This window comes from Tachysurus vachellii, chromosome 14 (assembly GCF_030014155.1).
Source record: "Tachysurus vachellii isolate PV-2020 chromosome 14, HZAU_Pvac_v1, whole genome shotgun sequence".
NCBI classification, from domain to species: domain Eukaryota; kingdom Metazoa; phylum Chordata; class Actinopteri; order Siluriformes; family Bagridae; genus Tachysurus; species Tachysurus vachellii.
Window position 1 is genome coordinate 2950047 of NC_083473.1, and position 15738 is coordinate 2965784.

At 38.1% G+C, this 15738-nt stretch overlaps 1 protein-coding gene across 1 annotated transcript in view; it reads right to left on the reverse strand.

Moving 5' to 3' along the window:
* col22a1 (collagen, type XXII, alpha 1) overlaps nt 1–15738 on the reverse strand; it is a 61500-nt gene that overhangs the window by 2326 nt on the left and 43436 nt on the right. Inside the window, exons 34-60 of the mRNA XM_060886750.1 lie at nt 15609–15662; nt 13977–14030; nt 13654–13707; nt 12987–13040; nt 12719–12772; nt 12165–12269; nt 11822–11866; nt 9974–10051; nt 9761–9796; nt 9298–9351; nt 9177–9221; nt 8976–9011; nt 8225–8338; nt 7453–7506; nt 6951–7004; nt 6794–6847; nt 5636–5689; nt 5354–5407; nt 5076–5129; nt 4925–4978; nt 4797–4841; nt 4618–4671; nt 3663–3716; nt 3520–3573; nt 2793–2864; nt 1780–1815; nt 1653–1697 (exon numbers count right to left, since the gene is read on the reverse strand). Of these exons, the coding sequence (XP_060742733.1) occupies nt 1653–1697; nt 1780–1815; nt 2793–2864; nt 3520–3573; nt 3663–3716; nt 4618–4671; nt 4797–4841; nt 4925–4978; nt 5076–5129; nt 5354–5407; nt 5636–5689; nt 6794–6847; nt 6951–7004; nt 7453–7506; nt 8225–8338; nt 8976–9011; nt 9177–9221; nt 9298–9351; nt 9761–9796; nt 9974–10051; nt 11822–11866; nt 12165–12269; nt 12719–12772; nt 12987–13040; nt 13654–13707; nt 13977–14030; nt 15609–15662 (1521 nt within the window). The remainder of the gene's footprint in view (nt 1–1652; nt 1698–1779; nt 1816–2792; nt 2865–3519; nt 3574–3662; nt 3717–4617; nt 4672–4796; nt 4842–4924; nt 4979–5075; nt 5130–5353; nt 5408–5635; nt 5690–6793; nt 6848–6950; nt 7005–7452; nt 7507–8224; nt 8339–8975; nt 9012–9176; nt 9222–9297; nt 9352–9760; nt 9797–9973; nt 10052–11821; nt 11867–12164; nt 12270–12718; nt 12773–12986; nt 13041–13653; nt 13708–13976; nt 14031–15608; nt 15663–15738) is intronic.

A 15738-nucleotide genomic window follows, 5' to 3' on the forward strand; every position in this document is an offset into this window, starting at 1 on the left:
GTGCCTAGACCAACTGCTCTTTTATTCATGTGGTCCAATCAACAGTGCCTAAACCAATTGCTCTTTTATTCATGTGGTCCAATCAACAGTGCCTAGACCAACTGCTCTTTTATTCATGTGGTCCAATCAACAGTGCCTAAACCAATTGCTCTTTTATTCATGTGGTCCAATCAACAGTGCCTAAACCGACTGCTGTTTAATCATGTGGTCCAATCAGCAGTGCCTAAACCAATTGCTCTTTCATCATGTGGTCCAATCAACAGTGCCTAAACCAACTGCTCTTTCATCATGTGGTCCAATCAACAGTGCCAAAACCAATTGCTCTTTTATTCACGTGGTCCAATCAACAGTGCCTAAACCAACTGCTCTTTCATCATGTGGTCCAATCAACAGTGCCTAAACCAATTGCTCTTTTATTCATGTGGTCCAATCAACAGTGCCTAAACCAACTGCTCTTTTAGTCATGTGGTCCAATCAACAATGCCTAAGCCAACTGCGCTTTAATCATGTGGTCCAATCAACAGTGCCTAAACCAACTGCTCTTTTAGTCATGTGGTCCAATCAACAGTGCCTAAAGCAATTGCTCTTTTATTCATGTGGTCCAATCAACAGTGCCTAAACCAACTGCTCTTTTAGTCACACATCTGATTGAAATCGGAAGCACACCAGCATTTTACTCTTCAGGAATTATCCATTTTATAGCACGCCTTGTGTGGTCCAGCTATCACCAGCCCTGATCCTGGAGATCTTCTGTAACTTTCTTCAGAAAACAGTTTCCACCAGTATCCAACATTCAATCCACCCAGAAATTAGCAGGATCCAGTGTGTTAGCAATGAGAACACAAGATGAGAATACCATGACAAATTAAGCATCTTGGACTAAACTATAGCCCAACTTCAATAAAGTTTTACCTTCAAGGTTTCTCACATGCTTGCTGACAGGCTGTGGTGATCTGTCATGTTTTCTCACTCTTTTCATAAGAAATAGTCAATTCTTGGCTGCAGTAGTGACAAACTGTACCAGACCCTCTAGCAAAGTGTGAAGGCTGGCTCACAAATCACTTTACTCTTCCAAACAAAACACTTAAAGAGGGTTTTAAAGAGGTTCAATCACTATATCATGCTTCAAAAGTCGCCATGGTTTAGAAGATGAAACTGACACAGAGAACCATGTGAGAAACAGAGAGATAATTAAAGAAAGGTGGAAGGAAGGTGTACAATAAAAAAAACAGACGTTAGTATCCACCAGCAGAAGAGTCTGATCTGCTAATGTTACTCATTATAAGTCAAAGTGAATAACCATCATGCGGAATCTTGCTAGCTGGATGCTACCTGTAGCTTCAATGTCTTATTTCATGTCAGCTGTAGGTTTAATACTTCAGGCCATTTCATGAGCTGTAATAAATAACTGAACAAACCGTATACATTTTGATAAAAATATTTTTTAAAACATTTTTAAGAAAAAAGATTTCAGTGAGAAATGATTCAAATGAGTGAACGGTGATAGCATAACGCTAGGTTAACAATACGTGATAACTAACACATTGATAGCTTGGGCTAACTAATCGAATCCTCAATGCTCATTTATTCTAATGTAAAATGATTGACTTTTCCAGAAGAATCTGAGATAAGGACTCGCTGTCTTTTCTTACCTTCTCGCCCTTGTAGCCTCTTTCTCCCTGTTTGCCCGGAATGCCCTGAAAAACAGACACTGTCATTCGTCTGGATCCGCTAACACCAGCCACACATAAATAAAGTGCTGGGGACATGACCACTTACCTGTTTGCCCTCGGGGCCCATGGGACCCGACGAACCCTGAAGGGAAAAAAAAAACAGGTAACAGATTTTCACTTTAGATTAAAAAGTAGAATCTCACAAATCTTTAATTAATTAATAGTCAGTTGTAGTTTATAGTGCCCTCTACTGGAGTGAATTCCCCTTTCTGTCAAATAAAACCTCCCTATCTGTGGAAACTGAAAGTGGAGCAAATTTCTGGGCCAGAAAAAAAGAAACTTACAACCTAGCCAAATACAATGCATGATAGTGTTGCCAATCATAGCTTATTAAAATTTTTTTTATATATTTTTATATCTCTACAAAATATGTATTTTATATAAAGAAAATTTATATACGTTATATGTTTATTATAGGTCCAATTTTTTTTAAATTAACATATAAAGCTATGTTTATTATAAATAATTACATCACTTGTAATAACAAAATGATTCATATAAATAGGAAATACATTTATTAATTAAAACAACATAAAACAAAGTCATTATTTAGAATAAATTCGAAGGGTTTTAAAAAAAAATATTTATAAAAGCTAAAAATGTTTTATTCAATTAATAATTACATCATTAATTTAATAACACAATTATTAATATAAATAGGAAATATATAAAATAATTAATTTGTTAATCAATTTTCAACATAAAACATTAAACTCATTATTTTAAATAATATTAATTTATATTAATTTATAATTTATATAATATTAAAGAGATTGTTAAAATAGATTCAAGGTCATTCCTGATATGTTGAGAAAAACAAGATGAAATAAAAGTTTTAAATGAAAATGTTTCTAAATCTGAACCAAATGGTGCCGTTAGTGAAAACACACTTGGAGATTGTGGCGCCATAACTACTGTTTCTATTATAAATCATCACAAGTAAAAATAATTTCCAGTGTTATAAACATCTACAGATAAGGTTTATGAGGTGGAAGATTGTGCTGAGGAGATTTTAAAGGATCTAATGTTCCAGTTCTCTTTAACTCCAGCTGCACTCACCGACGGTCCTTTTGGACCTGCGAATCCGGGCAGCCCCGGGTTTCCTGTCTCACCCTTCCCTCCCGGAAGACCCTAATTTTCATAGAACATAAACATGAAGGATTTATTATGACATCTGTGTGATTTTTTTTTTTACATTTCCATACAGCACATGTGATAAAGAAGGATAAAGAAAGATTACATCATAACTCTGATTATAGAAAAGAACATTAAGAAAGAAATTATAAAGAACACACAAATTATTTTGTATTATAATTACTTAGACAATTTACATTATATACAAACATATGTTTACAATTTTCACTACAGAAAATTCCTCTCCACACCACCAGAGGGTGACATACCCATTGTTTAAGCATCTTCTTTTGACCCCTTTATTGAAGTCCCTGTATTTTTCTGTTTCTTTGTCTAGCTTCTGTTTATTCCATGTTGTAACTTTCTTTTAACTTTTGTTGTGTCTTTGAATCGTGGATGTTTTTTAAGCTGCTTTGGTTTGTTTACCCCTTATTTTTTTTACACTGTGACATTTTTAAATAATGCTAAAAAAAAAGTGCCAATTATCCAAAATACCAATATTATAGTTTAATTATTTGACAAATAAAAAATCATAGACGTTACGTATGACTAACATTCAAGATTAACTTTATTTTGTAAATCTGTGCATTAGGTTATTTGGCTGTTACTCATAACGGCTGCCGATGTGCTCATGTCTGCTGTACAGACTCACCGGAGGTCCGGGTGGCCCAGACTTCCCCTGTGGTCCAGGATCTCCAGGTTTCCCCTAAAAATCCGATGGGGAGATGAAGTACTCAGATTATCACATTTTATAACATTTTTTTTCCACTTCGAAGTTTTTTTTAAAATTCTCACCGTTTGTCCACTCGGTCCTCTGTGACCTTCAGGCCCCGAAGGTCCCATGATGCCCTACATAACACAGAAATAAAAAAAAAAAAAAAAAAACATAGCTTCACATAGACATCTAATTCCATCTGTTTGTATTAAAACAGTTACTTCATTTACAGTAATGAGCCTGAAGCTAATTTTGTACTTTTATTTATGGTTAAAGTGGAATATTTGTGAAACCTGTTGTCGCTTATGTTATATTTAATTAAATTTTATTTTATTTGTCTAACGATTTAACAGTGGACATTGTCTCAAAAGCAGCTTTACAGAAACAATAAAATGTTAAAGTTTGAAATTATTTACTATTTATCTCTAACATTTATCCCTAATGATCAAGCCTGAGGTGATGGTGGTGATGAAAAGCGCCCTGAGATGATATGAGGAAGAAACCTTGAGAGGAACCAGACTCAGAAGTGAACCTCATCCTCATTTAGGTGACACTGGACAGGAAATAATGTCAACGTAAATAATGTCATTTCCACAACGGTTTATAGTGCAGTGGAATTGTGTAACTAAGAGCTCCTGAGGAACCAACAGGTCAGAGTCATTACTGAGTTCATTACAGACTTAACACTGATTCCTTCCTGCTGAAGTCTTCTGATGAAGACCTGAGCACAAAACTGACAGACGCAGTAGCAGATCAAAGAAGGTGTGATGGTCTCCAAGTGGTTCTGTCCACAACAGTCCCATGGGTCACGGGTTGACCATGCAGATCTAATCTCAGCAGCTATAACAGTCTTTCCCTACGATCCCCTCATTAATTTTCTCTCTCTCTCACACATCAGTCATGTGACCAAGAAACACTACATTAGTTCCTGTGAATAAGCTCTTGCTATAGAAACGATAACATATTAGAACAAGCGTATTAACGTAAACCTGCGCAAAAGAATTGGACGTCGTGCAGGATAACGGATGAACTCACGTCTTTCCCAGGTGGACCCTGCTGTCCTGGTGGACCCTGTTTCCCTTCTTCACCCTGAGTGAAAGAGATTTCATTTAGATTGAGAAGATAAGTGCTGTTGAATTTCCTCTTGTGCAGTTCAATACACCACACTTTTCTATTTCTTTCTCGCTGCACAATAATAGAAGTACATTACTAACCTTCGACCCTGGTTCTCCAGACTCTCCTCTGTGACCTTTAAACCCCTGGATGAAAAGGGAAAGTGTAAAAAGTATGACCTTTTAGCTCTAATGCACAAAAAGTCAGTTGGTTAACCAAAGATGCTTACAGGAAGACCTCGGAGTCCATCTCTTCCTGGTGCTCCCGGTTCTCCCTGTTTCCCCTGTTGGGTAGATTGAACAGATTTGAACCTCTATGAAGTTTGAACTCTTTGAACCTCAGCACTGAAATGCTGTAAACAAAAGAAAGAAGGATCTTACCGGCTCGCCCACTTCTCCCGGTCGACCATCTTTCCCAGGCTTACCCATGATTCCCTTTGCACAAAGAAAAATATTTTACCAAGCAGACAATGAAGTCTAAGACATGAATGTTAAATGACTGTTAATAAAATTAAACACATGTCTCTATGATCTAAAACACATTCCTGTACAATCATTTAGGAAATACAGTGCATTTAAAAAAATGATTGGTTAGAAGTGGAGAATATAGATTGTTTAAAAGGTTATTAAGAAAAACCATTGAAGTGTAAATTCCTCACCATTAAACCTGGTAGACCAGAAGGCCCCTGAATTCCTTTTAGTCCCTCTTTACCCTGTTACACACACACACACACACACACACACACACACACACACACCACACAGTCAAGAATTATCCAGACTACACAATACAGTAATTTCAGTAACTTCTATTGTATAGCGATACATTTTGTAGAGCGACGAGCTATTTATATGTTCTGAAGAGATGCACTTATGACCCAGTGACAAATCCCTACTTAAACTTACTTAATACTTAATATATAATAATCTAATGGTCTTACCTTTTCTCCAGGGGGTCCAGGAGGACCAGGGGGTCCTTGGTTGCCATCATTGCCCTGCAAACATAAACCATATTGAATTCATTATAAAATAATAAATATTAATTACTTTCATACAGTATAAAAGAAGACTTACTCTTTGCATATACAGTAATACCTCGAGATACGAGTTTAATTCGTGCCGTGACTTTGCTCGTATCTCAAATTGCTCGTATCTCAAAGCAATTTTCCCCGTTTAAATGAATTGAAATCCTATTAATCCGTTCCAGCTCGCAAAATTCCACTCCAGTTGTTTTGTTTATGTGTTTTGAATATGAAAAATGTTCAGTACCTGTATTTATAAATGACAAATATTGTATAAAAACATACAGTAATAAAAGAGAATGTTAAAAAAATAAACTGGTTTTACTTTACGGAAGATGCGCACAGAGGTTGAGGGAGGAGTAAACAGGTGGAGGAGTAAACAGGTGGAGGAGTAAACAGGTGGAGGAGTAAACAGGTGGAGGAGTAAACAGGCGGAGGAGTAAACAGGTGGAGGAGTTAGGAGGAGTTACACTTTCACTTTCGTTCACTTACTCGCTACTGTACACTCTTAATGCTACTTTACACTTAAATGGAACTTAACTAAACTTCATTTAGAGCGGGGAGAGCAGCAACTAGAAAATAGAATAGACCCCCGTATAACAGAACCATTAATCATGCATAGAGTTAAACATAGGAAAGGAAAATAATAAATGAATAAATTGATAAATAAATAATTAAATAATTAGAGAGAGAGGGGGAGAGAGAGAGAGAAAAATATATGGAAACTAAAAATGAAACTAAAAGTGAAATGAAACTAAAAGCTTCTTGACTTGACTTGACTTGTAGTTCCCATCAGAATCAATCAGCTCACATGTTCTTATCCAAAATACCACAGTAACCAGATGACAGTTCATGCCGCTAATAACATGCTAACTAATCAGACCAGATTCTCACCAGGGTTCTCGGTAGTAATGACTGTTTAATTTAAAAATGATTGTTTAATTTTTATTTGTTTTCTCATTGGTGAACATGTAAATTAGATTGTGGAGAAATTGCCAGATTATTAAAAACAAACAAAAAACACAACTATGTAAATATATGCTAATCAATGGCTATGGACTTTACAAAGAGACTTACAGGTTGGCCCATTGTTCCAGCTACACCCGGATAACCAGGAGGCCCTGGGGGTCCCTATAAAAAATGTAAAATATAAAATGATAAAACGGTTCAACAGTAAAGAGTTCAAACATCCAGTGTACTGTACATGCTGTATAACTGAGGAATGCACTTGTACCTTTTCACCTTTATCTCCAGCAGCTCCTGGGGAGCCTTTGTCACCTTTCACACCCTGAGTTTATAACAGAGTTTAGATTACAGGTCATAACAGCTGTAAGTCATTGTGTATTCAGTATTATAACTGGGACTGCTTTGTTACATTCATTGCAATTAGCATTAGCATGATATTTATTTAAAAAGTATAGTTATAAACAAACTAACTTAAATGGTGTGAAATTAATATTTAACAAAATGCTAATTAAAAATTATAATAAAAAAATACATTTATTTAAAAATTACATTATACAAAAATTACATTACATACATTTATATATATATATATAAAATTAAGTGTTGTTAAATTTTTTTTTCTGTATTTATAGTTGGAGGACATGAGACCAGGAAGTAACAAGAAGCTATGATGATATTCACTTTTATATAAGATATAGGTTCAGATTATTATTAACAAAGTTATGTTTATGTTACTATTAGGTTGTGTTTGGTGTATTCTGTTTTCTCACCCTGCTTCCTTCAGCTCCAGGTGGTCCCGGGGGTCCGACAGGTCCAGGAGCACCCTGAGAACAACAAACATCAGTCATAAAAAACTAAATCCAAATACTTACACATATTTTTTATTACATGAATACTATAACAAATTCATTACATTTACATATAAAAATGCATTCGAGCATATTTAAATATTCATTCATTCATTCATTCATCTTCTACCGCTTATCCGAACTACCTCGGGTCACGGGGAGCCTGTGCATATCTCAGGCGTCATCGGGCATCAAGGCAGGATACACCCTGGACGGAGTGCCAACCCATCGCAGGGCACACACACACACTCTCATTCACTCATGCAATCACACACTACGGACAATTTTCCAGAGATGCCAATCAACCTACCATGCATGTCTTTGGACCGGGGGAGGAAACCGGAGGAAACCCCCGAGGCACACACAAGGCGGAGGCGGGAATCGAACCCCAACCCTGGAGGTGTGAGGCGAACGTGCTAACCACTAAGCCACCGTGCCCCACTATTTAAATATTGCATATCTATAGAACTGAACAAAAAGTTAACCCCTTAAAGTCTCAACTTATTATTCCCATATTCCTCTTAAACCATCATGTTCAGTAATTTCAGTGAAGGTACAGTAGTAGGAACAGGACGTAGAAACCCAGTGGACTACACAAGGTCGAGCTGTACCACTGTGAACACTACATCTATGTAGAGCGTGCACATAGTTAACAAGAAGCCATTTTTAATTAAAACACATCCTGCAGTTTTACCGGATATCCGTCCTGTCCGTTTTTCCCTGCCGGTCCAACAGGGCCTTTTTCTCCTGGAACTCCTGAGATTCCTGGTGGTCCAGCAGGTCCAGGTGGACAGTTTGAACAAACACCCTACAGAACAAGAACACACATCTTAATGCGATGAGGAAGAGTACAGAATACCACTGTAAAATATAGGCACTGACGGATGGACAGATGGATGGATGGCTGGTTAGATACAGTAGATGCTAGCACTTCTTTCCTTAATTTTTTCGCATTTAAAAAAAAAAAAAAAAAAAAAAAAAAAAAAAAACACCTTTGACACTTTTTCATTGTAACTTTGAACAAATGTTTTAAACTCATGGTATCTTAAGTATGTAACTTAGTGAGCCAGCATTAATGTATTCAATGTTAGAGATTTAAGCACTTATGTATGTCGCTCTGGATAAGGGCGTCTGTCACGTGCTGTAAATGTAAATGTAAATGTAGATGATTAAAAAATGAAAGGATAGTTTGCTGGATGAAATGGACTAATGGGTCATGAAAGCACAAGAATGATTTTAATGAACGCATGATGGACTGATCTGGGTGGAGGACTGGACGGATGGATGGTTAAATGGATGGATGGATGAAGAATGTGCACTATGAATGGATGGATGGATGGATGAGTTTATGGATACTATGCCTGATGGATGGATAGATGGATTAGTGGATGGATGGAGAATGTGCATAATAGATAGAAAGATGGATGGATGGATGTAGCCATTACCTTCAGGTCTAACTGAGATAGATCTGCAGCTTTACCCTGTCATAAACATAACAAACATTAATATGATGGCAATACCCTCAATACATCACACACACACACACACACACACACACACACACACACACACACACACACACACACACACACACACACATACACACACACACATACACACACACAAAACAGGACATTCTCACTCACCGGATCTCCCTGAGCTCCTTTATCTCCAGGTCTTCCTGGTAAACCCTGAGCAGATCAGAAGTATATGATATAGATGTGTATGGTTGCTCTCTGTGCTCTACTGTGTATTTTAAGTGCTTACGTTATGTCCAGAAGGTCCTTGAGGTCCAGAGACACCTGGTGGTCCTCTTGGCCCCTACAGCAGCAGGACACAGAATAATTAGAGCAATGATAACATTCAACATTTTATTGATATAGACCCCCTTCATCAGGAGACACTCTTACACACCTTGTGTAGTGACCAATGAGTGGATGGGTGACTAGTTGGATGGATAGATAGATGAATGTGATTACATGAATAGATGGACCACTGATTCACTGAGCGAGTGTCAGGTGGATAACATGTGATGTCTGATGTTGAGATTGATGATGAATGATGGATGGTTTGGAGGATGGGTGGATGTGATTACATGGATTATTAATTGATGGATTGATGTACTTTAGAATGGATGGACGGATAGACAGATTGGTGGTTTTAAGTAATAAATAAATAGTGTTTTATAGACTAATCAGGTAGATGACTAAAACATCAGCATGCTGCTTACCATTGCTCCTACTAATCCAGGTGGTCCTGGTGGTCCCTGGTGAACACACACACACAAAATGAAAAATTGGAACAAACTGCATGTGTGTTTTCAAGTTTGCAGGTACATGTGAAATCTAGTTTATATCTGCATATATCATATATATATATTATAATCTATATATGTATGTGTGTGTGTGTGTGTGTGTGTGTGTGTGTGTTTGTGTGTGTGTACAGCTGGTCCGATGGTTCCCTCTCCCGGAGGACCTCTGTCTCCTGGCATCCCTTGCAATCCTGGATTTCCTTGTGGACCCTAAAGTGAATGCGCACACACACACACACACACACACACACACACACACACACACACACCACATTAACCGCATTACTCCAGGATACATATCGTCGCTGTCGGGCGGAAACCTCGTATGTACAAATTTGGTCAATTTCATATTTTTTCACATATCGATGCTATTGGTCAGTCCCCAGGTGGGTCTGTTATTTTTACAAGTTACTAACCAATCTAAAGTCTTGAAAATAGCTTGAGCGCTAATCTCTTAACTCCATTGGACACTTCAACTGTCTGAGAAACCTCGTAACTCCACCTCTTCTTCACTCCGCGGGAGACCTTCATGGCATATTTCTCCTCAAGATTAAGAGTTGCAACGAATCAACACGTCTTAAAATGATATCTAAAGTGATTTTCGTGGGGCTCAAAGAAAAAAAAATCTTGACCCCCGCTAGTTCTGGTGCTCGTCTGAGGACAGGAATTTAGCGCAAGACAATCCACTGCAACGCGGACTAAACCCTGTGCACTGCAGATAAGATAGGATTGTATCTTACAATGTAAATTACTCTTACTCTAAATGTAAACCGTTATGTTCAACAAGTAGCTGCCTTTGCTGTCATGCTCATCACTTTAAGCAAGCTGGCTGGCTTTTTGCCTTGTTATTATAATTAAACATGCCGTATAAACGAAACGATAATTTGACCTTCATTAATTTTATTTTTTGGGTGAACTATCCCTTTAACTATGATTTTATCGATGTTTATCTGTGTTATTGATGTATTTTAAATATCTATTTATTGCTATTTATTACTGCTTATTATACATGTTCATTGACATTTTAAAATGTTTTTTTTATAATATAATATTTGAATTAAATTGAATGTTTTGGATACCACTATTAAATTATTGTTTTTATTATTATTTTACTGACTTTAAGTCAGCCTACTTATAGACAATGCCTCTCTTGGCACTGTGCATGTAAAACACTGTTTTTTGGACACTAACAAGTGAAAACAGTTAGGTTAGATACATTTGAGTAGGTCTGTTTTGTTAAAAATCGATAGCTGTAATGCTTCTGTGCAGAAAGAAACCTGTGAGCCACGAAGGTAAGTTTGCGAGCAGATTAGACTAATTTCCACCTATTAGACAGCCTAATCAGCTTATTGTGTTTTGTATTGCATCACTTATAGCTCTTAAACCTTTAAAATAGAGTTTAGGAAGATGTTTGTAACTACAGTCATTAGCTTTGGTTAACTATTGAAGCCTTGTCTCTTGTCAAAAGGCTCAACGTGACCGCAGACTGAACACTGCTGACAGCAGCAACGTCTGTGTCCGTAATGTTCTTATCAATGACATCATAATCTCGTATCTCCCTGCTCCCAAGTCATAAAGCTTGTATCTCCGATAAAACCTGACTTTGGGAAAATGTTGTGTTAATGTTGGTACACAACAGTATATGATAGCAATATAAGGTATAATAACAACTTTAAGGATACAATGTTTAATAACTTTTTTAATTTCCTGAAAAATAATGGTTTTGGAGATTCGAGGATTCCGCCCGACAGCGACGATATATTACATCGAACTGCTGAATCAAGCTATATTGTTACTGGAATTACAACAGCAGTAAGAAATTACAGTTATTCCTCCATTACTAATTAAAGTATTATAACTTATACATCATTGTACTGTAAGCTGCATCGGCTGGAAGTCATTTTGTCCATTCAATAACAATTCAGAGTAGCGAGAGTTTAATGAGAACATAGCAGAACCTGAAAACCATCCCAAACATACCTTCAGTCCTGGAGCTCCAGGCAATCCCGGTGCTCCTGCATCCCCCTGTTATTAAACATAGCACATTAGAAGTGTGTGTACTGTTGTACTATACACTTGTCAGTATAGAAATCCCCCTAACACACACACACATCCCAGTGTAACAAGTCCTCAACCAAACTAAACAGCTGTGTTAAAATGTTATACACACTCTACTGTTTGTTGTAACACTAAACTAAGTTATCAAAAAAATACATTTATAACCTACAAAACTCTAACTATTAACTATATTCACTGAAATGTGATGTGACTTATTAATGCTATTAATGCTATTAATGAATAATGTAACATATTAATGCTATACCTTCACTCCATCTTTTCCTTTCCCTGGTGGTCCTTGATCACCTCTTAGACCAGGCTCTCCAGGCAAACCTGGGTGGCCTACTGGACCCTCTTTACCGGGGTCTCCCTAGAGTGCAATCAATCAATCAATCAATCAATCAATCAATCAATCCGCATCACAATACAATTCCCAGTATGTATGAATGGATGGGTGGATGGATTGATGATATAATTGTACTGGATGAGTGTACAGGTAGATAATACATTGATAGATGAATGGATGGATGGATGGATGGATGGATGGATGGATGGTTGGATGGATAAATAATATAATTGTACTGAATAAGTGTAAAGGTACATAATTCATGGATGGATGGATGGATGGATGGATAGATAGATGGATGGATGGATGGATTATATAATTGTGCTGGCTAAGTGTACAGATAGATAATACATGGATGGAGGAATGGATGGATGGATAGATGGAGGAAGGGAGCGATGCATGGATCGATAAACGTGATTACATGGATGATGAACAGATCTATGAATGGATGCTAAAAGTAAATTGCATCTCACCTTTTCTCCTCTCTCTCCTGCTGTTCCTGGTGGTCCGATATTGCCCGGAATTCCCTGAAGAATGAAAGAATGATGATGATGATGATGATGATGATGATGATGATGTTAGGTTATTGATAGAAACACAGAGACATATAACTTAATCTACTGTATATAATAAAGGTTCTGTAGGAACTCAGCAGTATGTAGAATGTAGATCGATACAAGCCTAAATCATTCACTACAACATAAGCACAATCTCATTTGCATATCATTTGCATTAACGTACCACGTTGCCGGGCAGTCCCCGTTGCCCCTGAAGGCCGGGCAGCCCTGGTGGACCCTGAAAAGTAAACACGTCACACAACAGATGAAAAACACCTCATCCTGATGTACAGACATGAGATCAGAAGTATTTCCTGGTGGAACCACATGATGGTGCTCAGTGACTTCATTGTGATGATCTCAGACACAAGATCAAAGGAACATCTCAGTGACATCACATGGAATGTTAACAGGGAAAAACATCAAAAGCAGATCACAGTGACATCACAAGTAAGATGTAGGCCACATCCTGATGACATCACACGTGATATAAAGCGGACATCTTAAAGAAAGCACGCGAATGGGGAAAAGGATTTATTGATGACATCACACAAGATAAAAGGCACATTTTAGTGACATCACGAGGACGATGAATGGGCAAGTGTTGATGACATCGCATGTAAGCTCAAGGAAATAGGCAATATTTAATGACATCACACATACAAAAGGAAATATGAACAATAAAAAGCACATCAAATATGAAGAGCGCATGCAAATGAATTCAGTGAGAAGATGCTCACCCTGACGTTATTACACACAAGATAAAGAGCACTTTTGATGATGCAAAATTTAAGTTAACGGGACACGGTTTGATGAGATTCTACAAAAGTAAACTTATTAGTCAAACTCACCGGTTCTCCGCTATTGCCTGGATCTCCTTTGGACCCAGTGTCTCCTTTAACTCCCTGTTCAAACAGAAGTGTGAGACATTTTCCAGCAGAAAGATAAGACAGGTACAGAGACTTTGTGTTCCCTGAGAGTGAAGGTGCAGGTTTAGTGCCGTATTTATAATGTTACACAGTTCAGCTGTAGCTCTGTGCATCCATCAGCACCACAAGAACACAGGAGTTAAATCCACTGTTACATTTACATTTTACAGAACATTATCAGATAATGTGAAACACTGAGGTCTAGAAACATGACCGATGGCAAGCGCCTGATCGTTTGTCTTTACCGGGAGTCCAGGTTGTCCTCTGAAGCCTTGCTCACCAGGAAGTCCTCTTGGGCCCTGAACAGATCCGAGGTGATGTTAGCAAAACTTCAGATCAACAAAAAGTTTCAGTAATCATCATTCTTATTACACAAGATAGGAATCGTTTGCACCAGTAATGCAGCTAACTACTGTGGAGGCCAACAGCTACCAGTTTATCCTGAAGCACTAAATGTGGATGTCTCCTCTATCTTTGTGGAGTTAAACAGACCTGATGATAGGGTTTCTGACCACAAGGACAAAATAACTATGAACAAATACTGAATACAAGCTTTGTATTATTATTGCTGTATTTATAGTTTAATTATATAGAATAAAAATGAGTGAGAAAAAGGCTGAAAGGAGACAGATTTACTTTGGCCACGCCTCCTTTAGTGTGACTGACAGGTAAAGAGGCTATGCATCCTTCAGTGGGACTGACAGGTACAGACGACACACATCCTACAGTGTGACAGACAGGTACAGAGGACACACCTCCTACAGTGTGACAGACAGATACAGAGGACACACCTCCTACAGTGTGACAGACAGGTACAGAGGACACACCTCCTACAGTGTGACTAAAAAGTACAGAAACCACGCATCCTTCACTGTGACTGACAAGTACAAAGGCCACGCCTTCTTAAGAGTTATTGACAGGTACAAAGGCTACGCCTCCTTCAGTGTGACTGACAGTTACAAATTCCACTCCTTCTTCAGTGTTGCTGACAGGTACAAAGGTCACGCCTTCTTCAGTGTTACTGACAGGTACAAAGGCCACGCCTTCTTCAGTGTTACTGACAGGTACAAAGGCCACACCTTCTTCGGTGTGACTGACAGGAACAAAGGCCACGCCTTCTTCAGTGTTACTGACAGGTACAAAGGCTCCTTCAGTGTGACTGACAGGTACAAAGGCCACGCCTTCTTCAGTGTTACTGACAGGTACAAAGGCCACACCTTCTTCGGTGTGACTGACAGGAACAAAGGCCACGCCTTCTTTAGTGTTACTGACAGGTACAAAGGCTCCTTCAGTGTGAATGACAGGTACAATGGCTACGCCTTCTTCAGTGTGACTGGCAGATATGAAGGCCCCACTTTCTTCAGTGTGACTGACAGGCACAAAGGCCACGCCTTCTTCGGTGTGACTGACAGGCACAAAGGCCACGCCTTCTTCAGTGTGACTGACAGGCACAAAGGCCACGCCTTCTTCAGTGTTACTGACAGGTACAAAGGCTCCTTCAGTGTGACTGACAGATATGAAGGCCCCACTTTCTTCAGTGTGACTGACAGGTACAGAAGACACACCTCCTACAGTGTGACTGACTACAGTTAAACTTCATTTGCGTCTCTCTGAATATTCAGACTTTATCACCCCTCTGCTTCCCCCTAGTGCTCAAAAAATTCATTGCACATATTATCATAAGTTAAATCCATATAAAAATTCTATTTTATAGAAATCTATTCTAAGGATTTCTATTTAGAAACTGTCTAAAACACATAAGACACATAAACAGCACAAAGAACATTATATAAGAGATTCTGACAGTTAATATTGTGTTAATTGCATTGAAGAAAATTAATCAACACCTTCTGACCGATCAGAATCCACCCACTTACCATCTCTCCTTGTTTTCCCTGTTCTCCTTTCTCTCCTTTCTCTCCAGGTTTCCCCTGTAAAAGAAATCAAAACATCTGATATGATACACAAACACCCAAAAGGTTTCACCCAAAATTTCAACATTTCTTC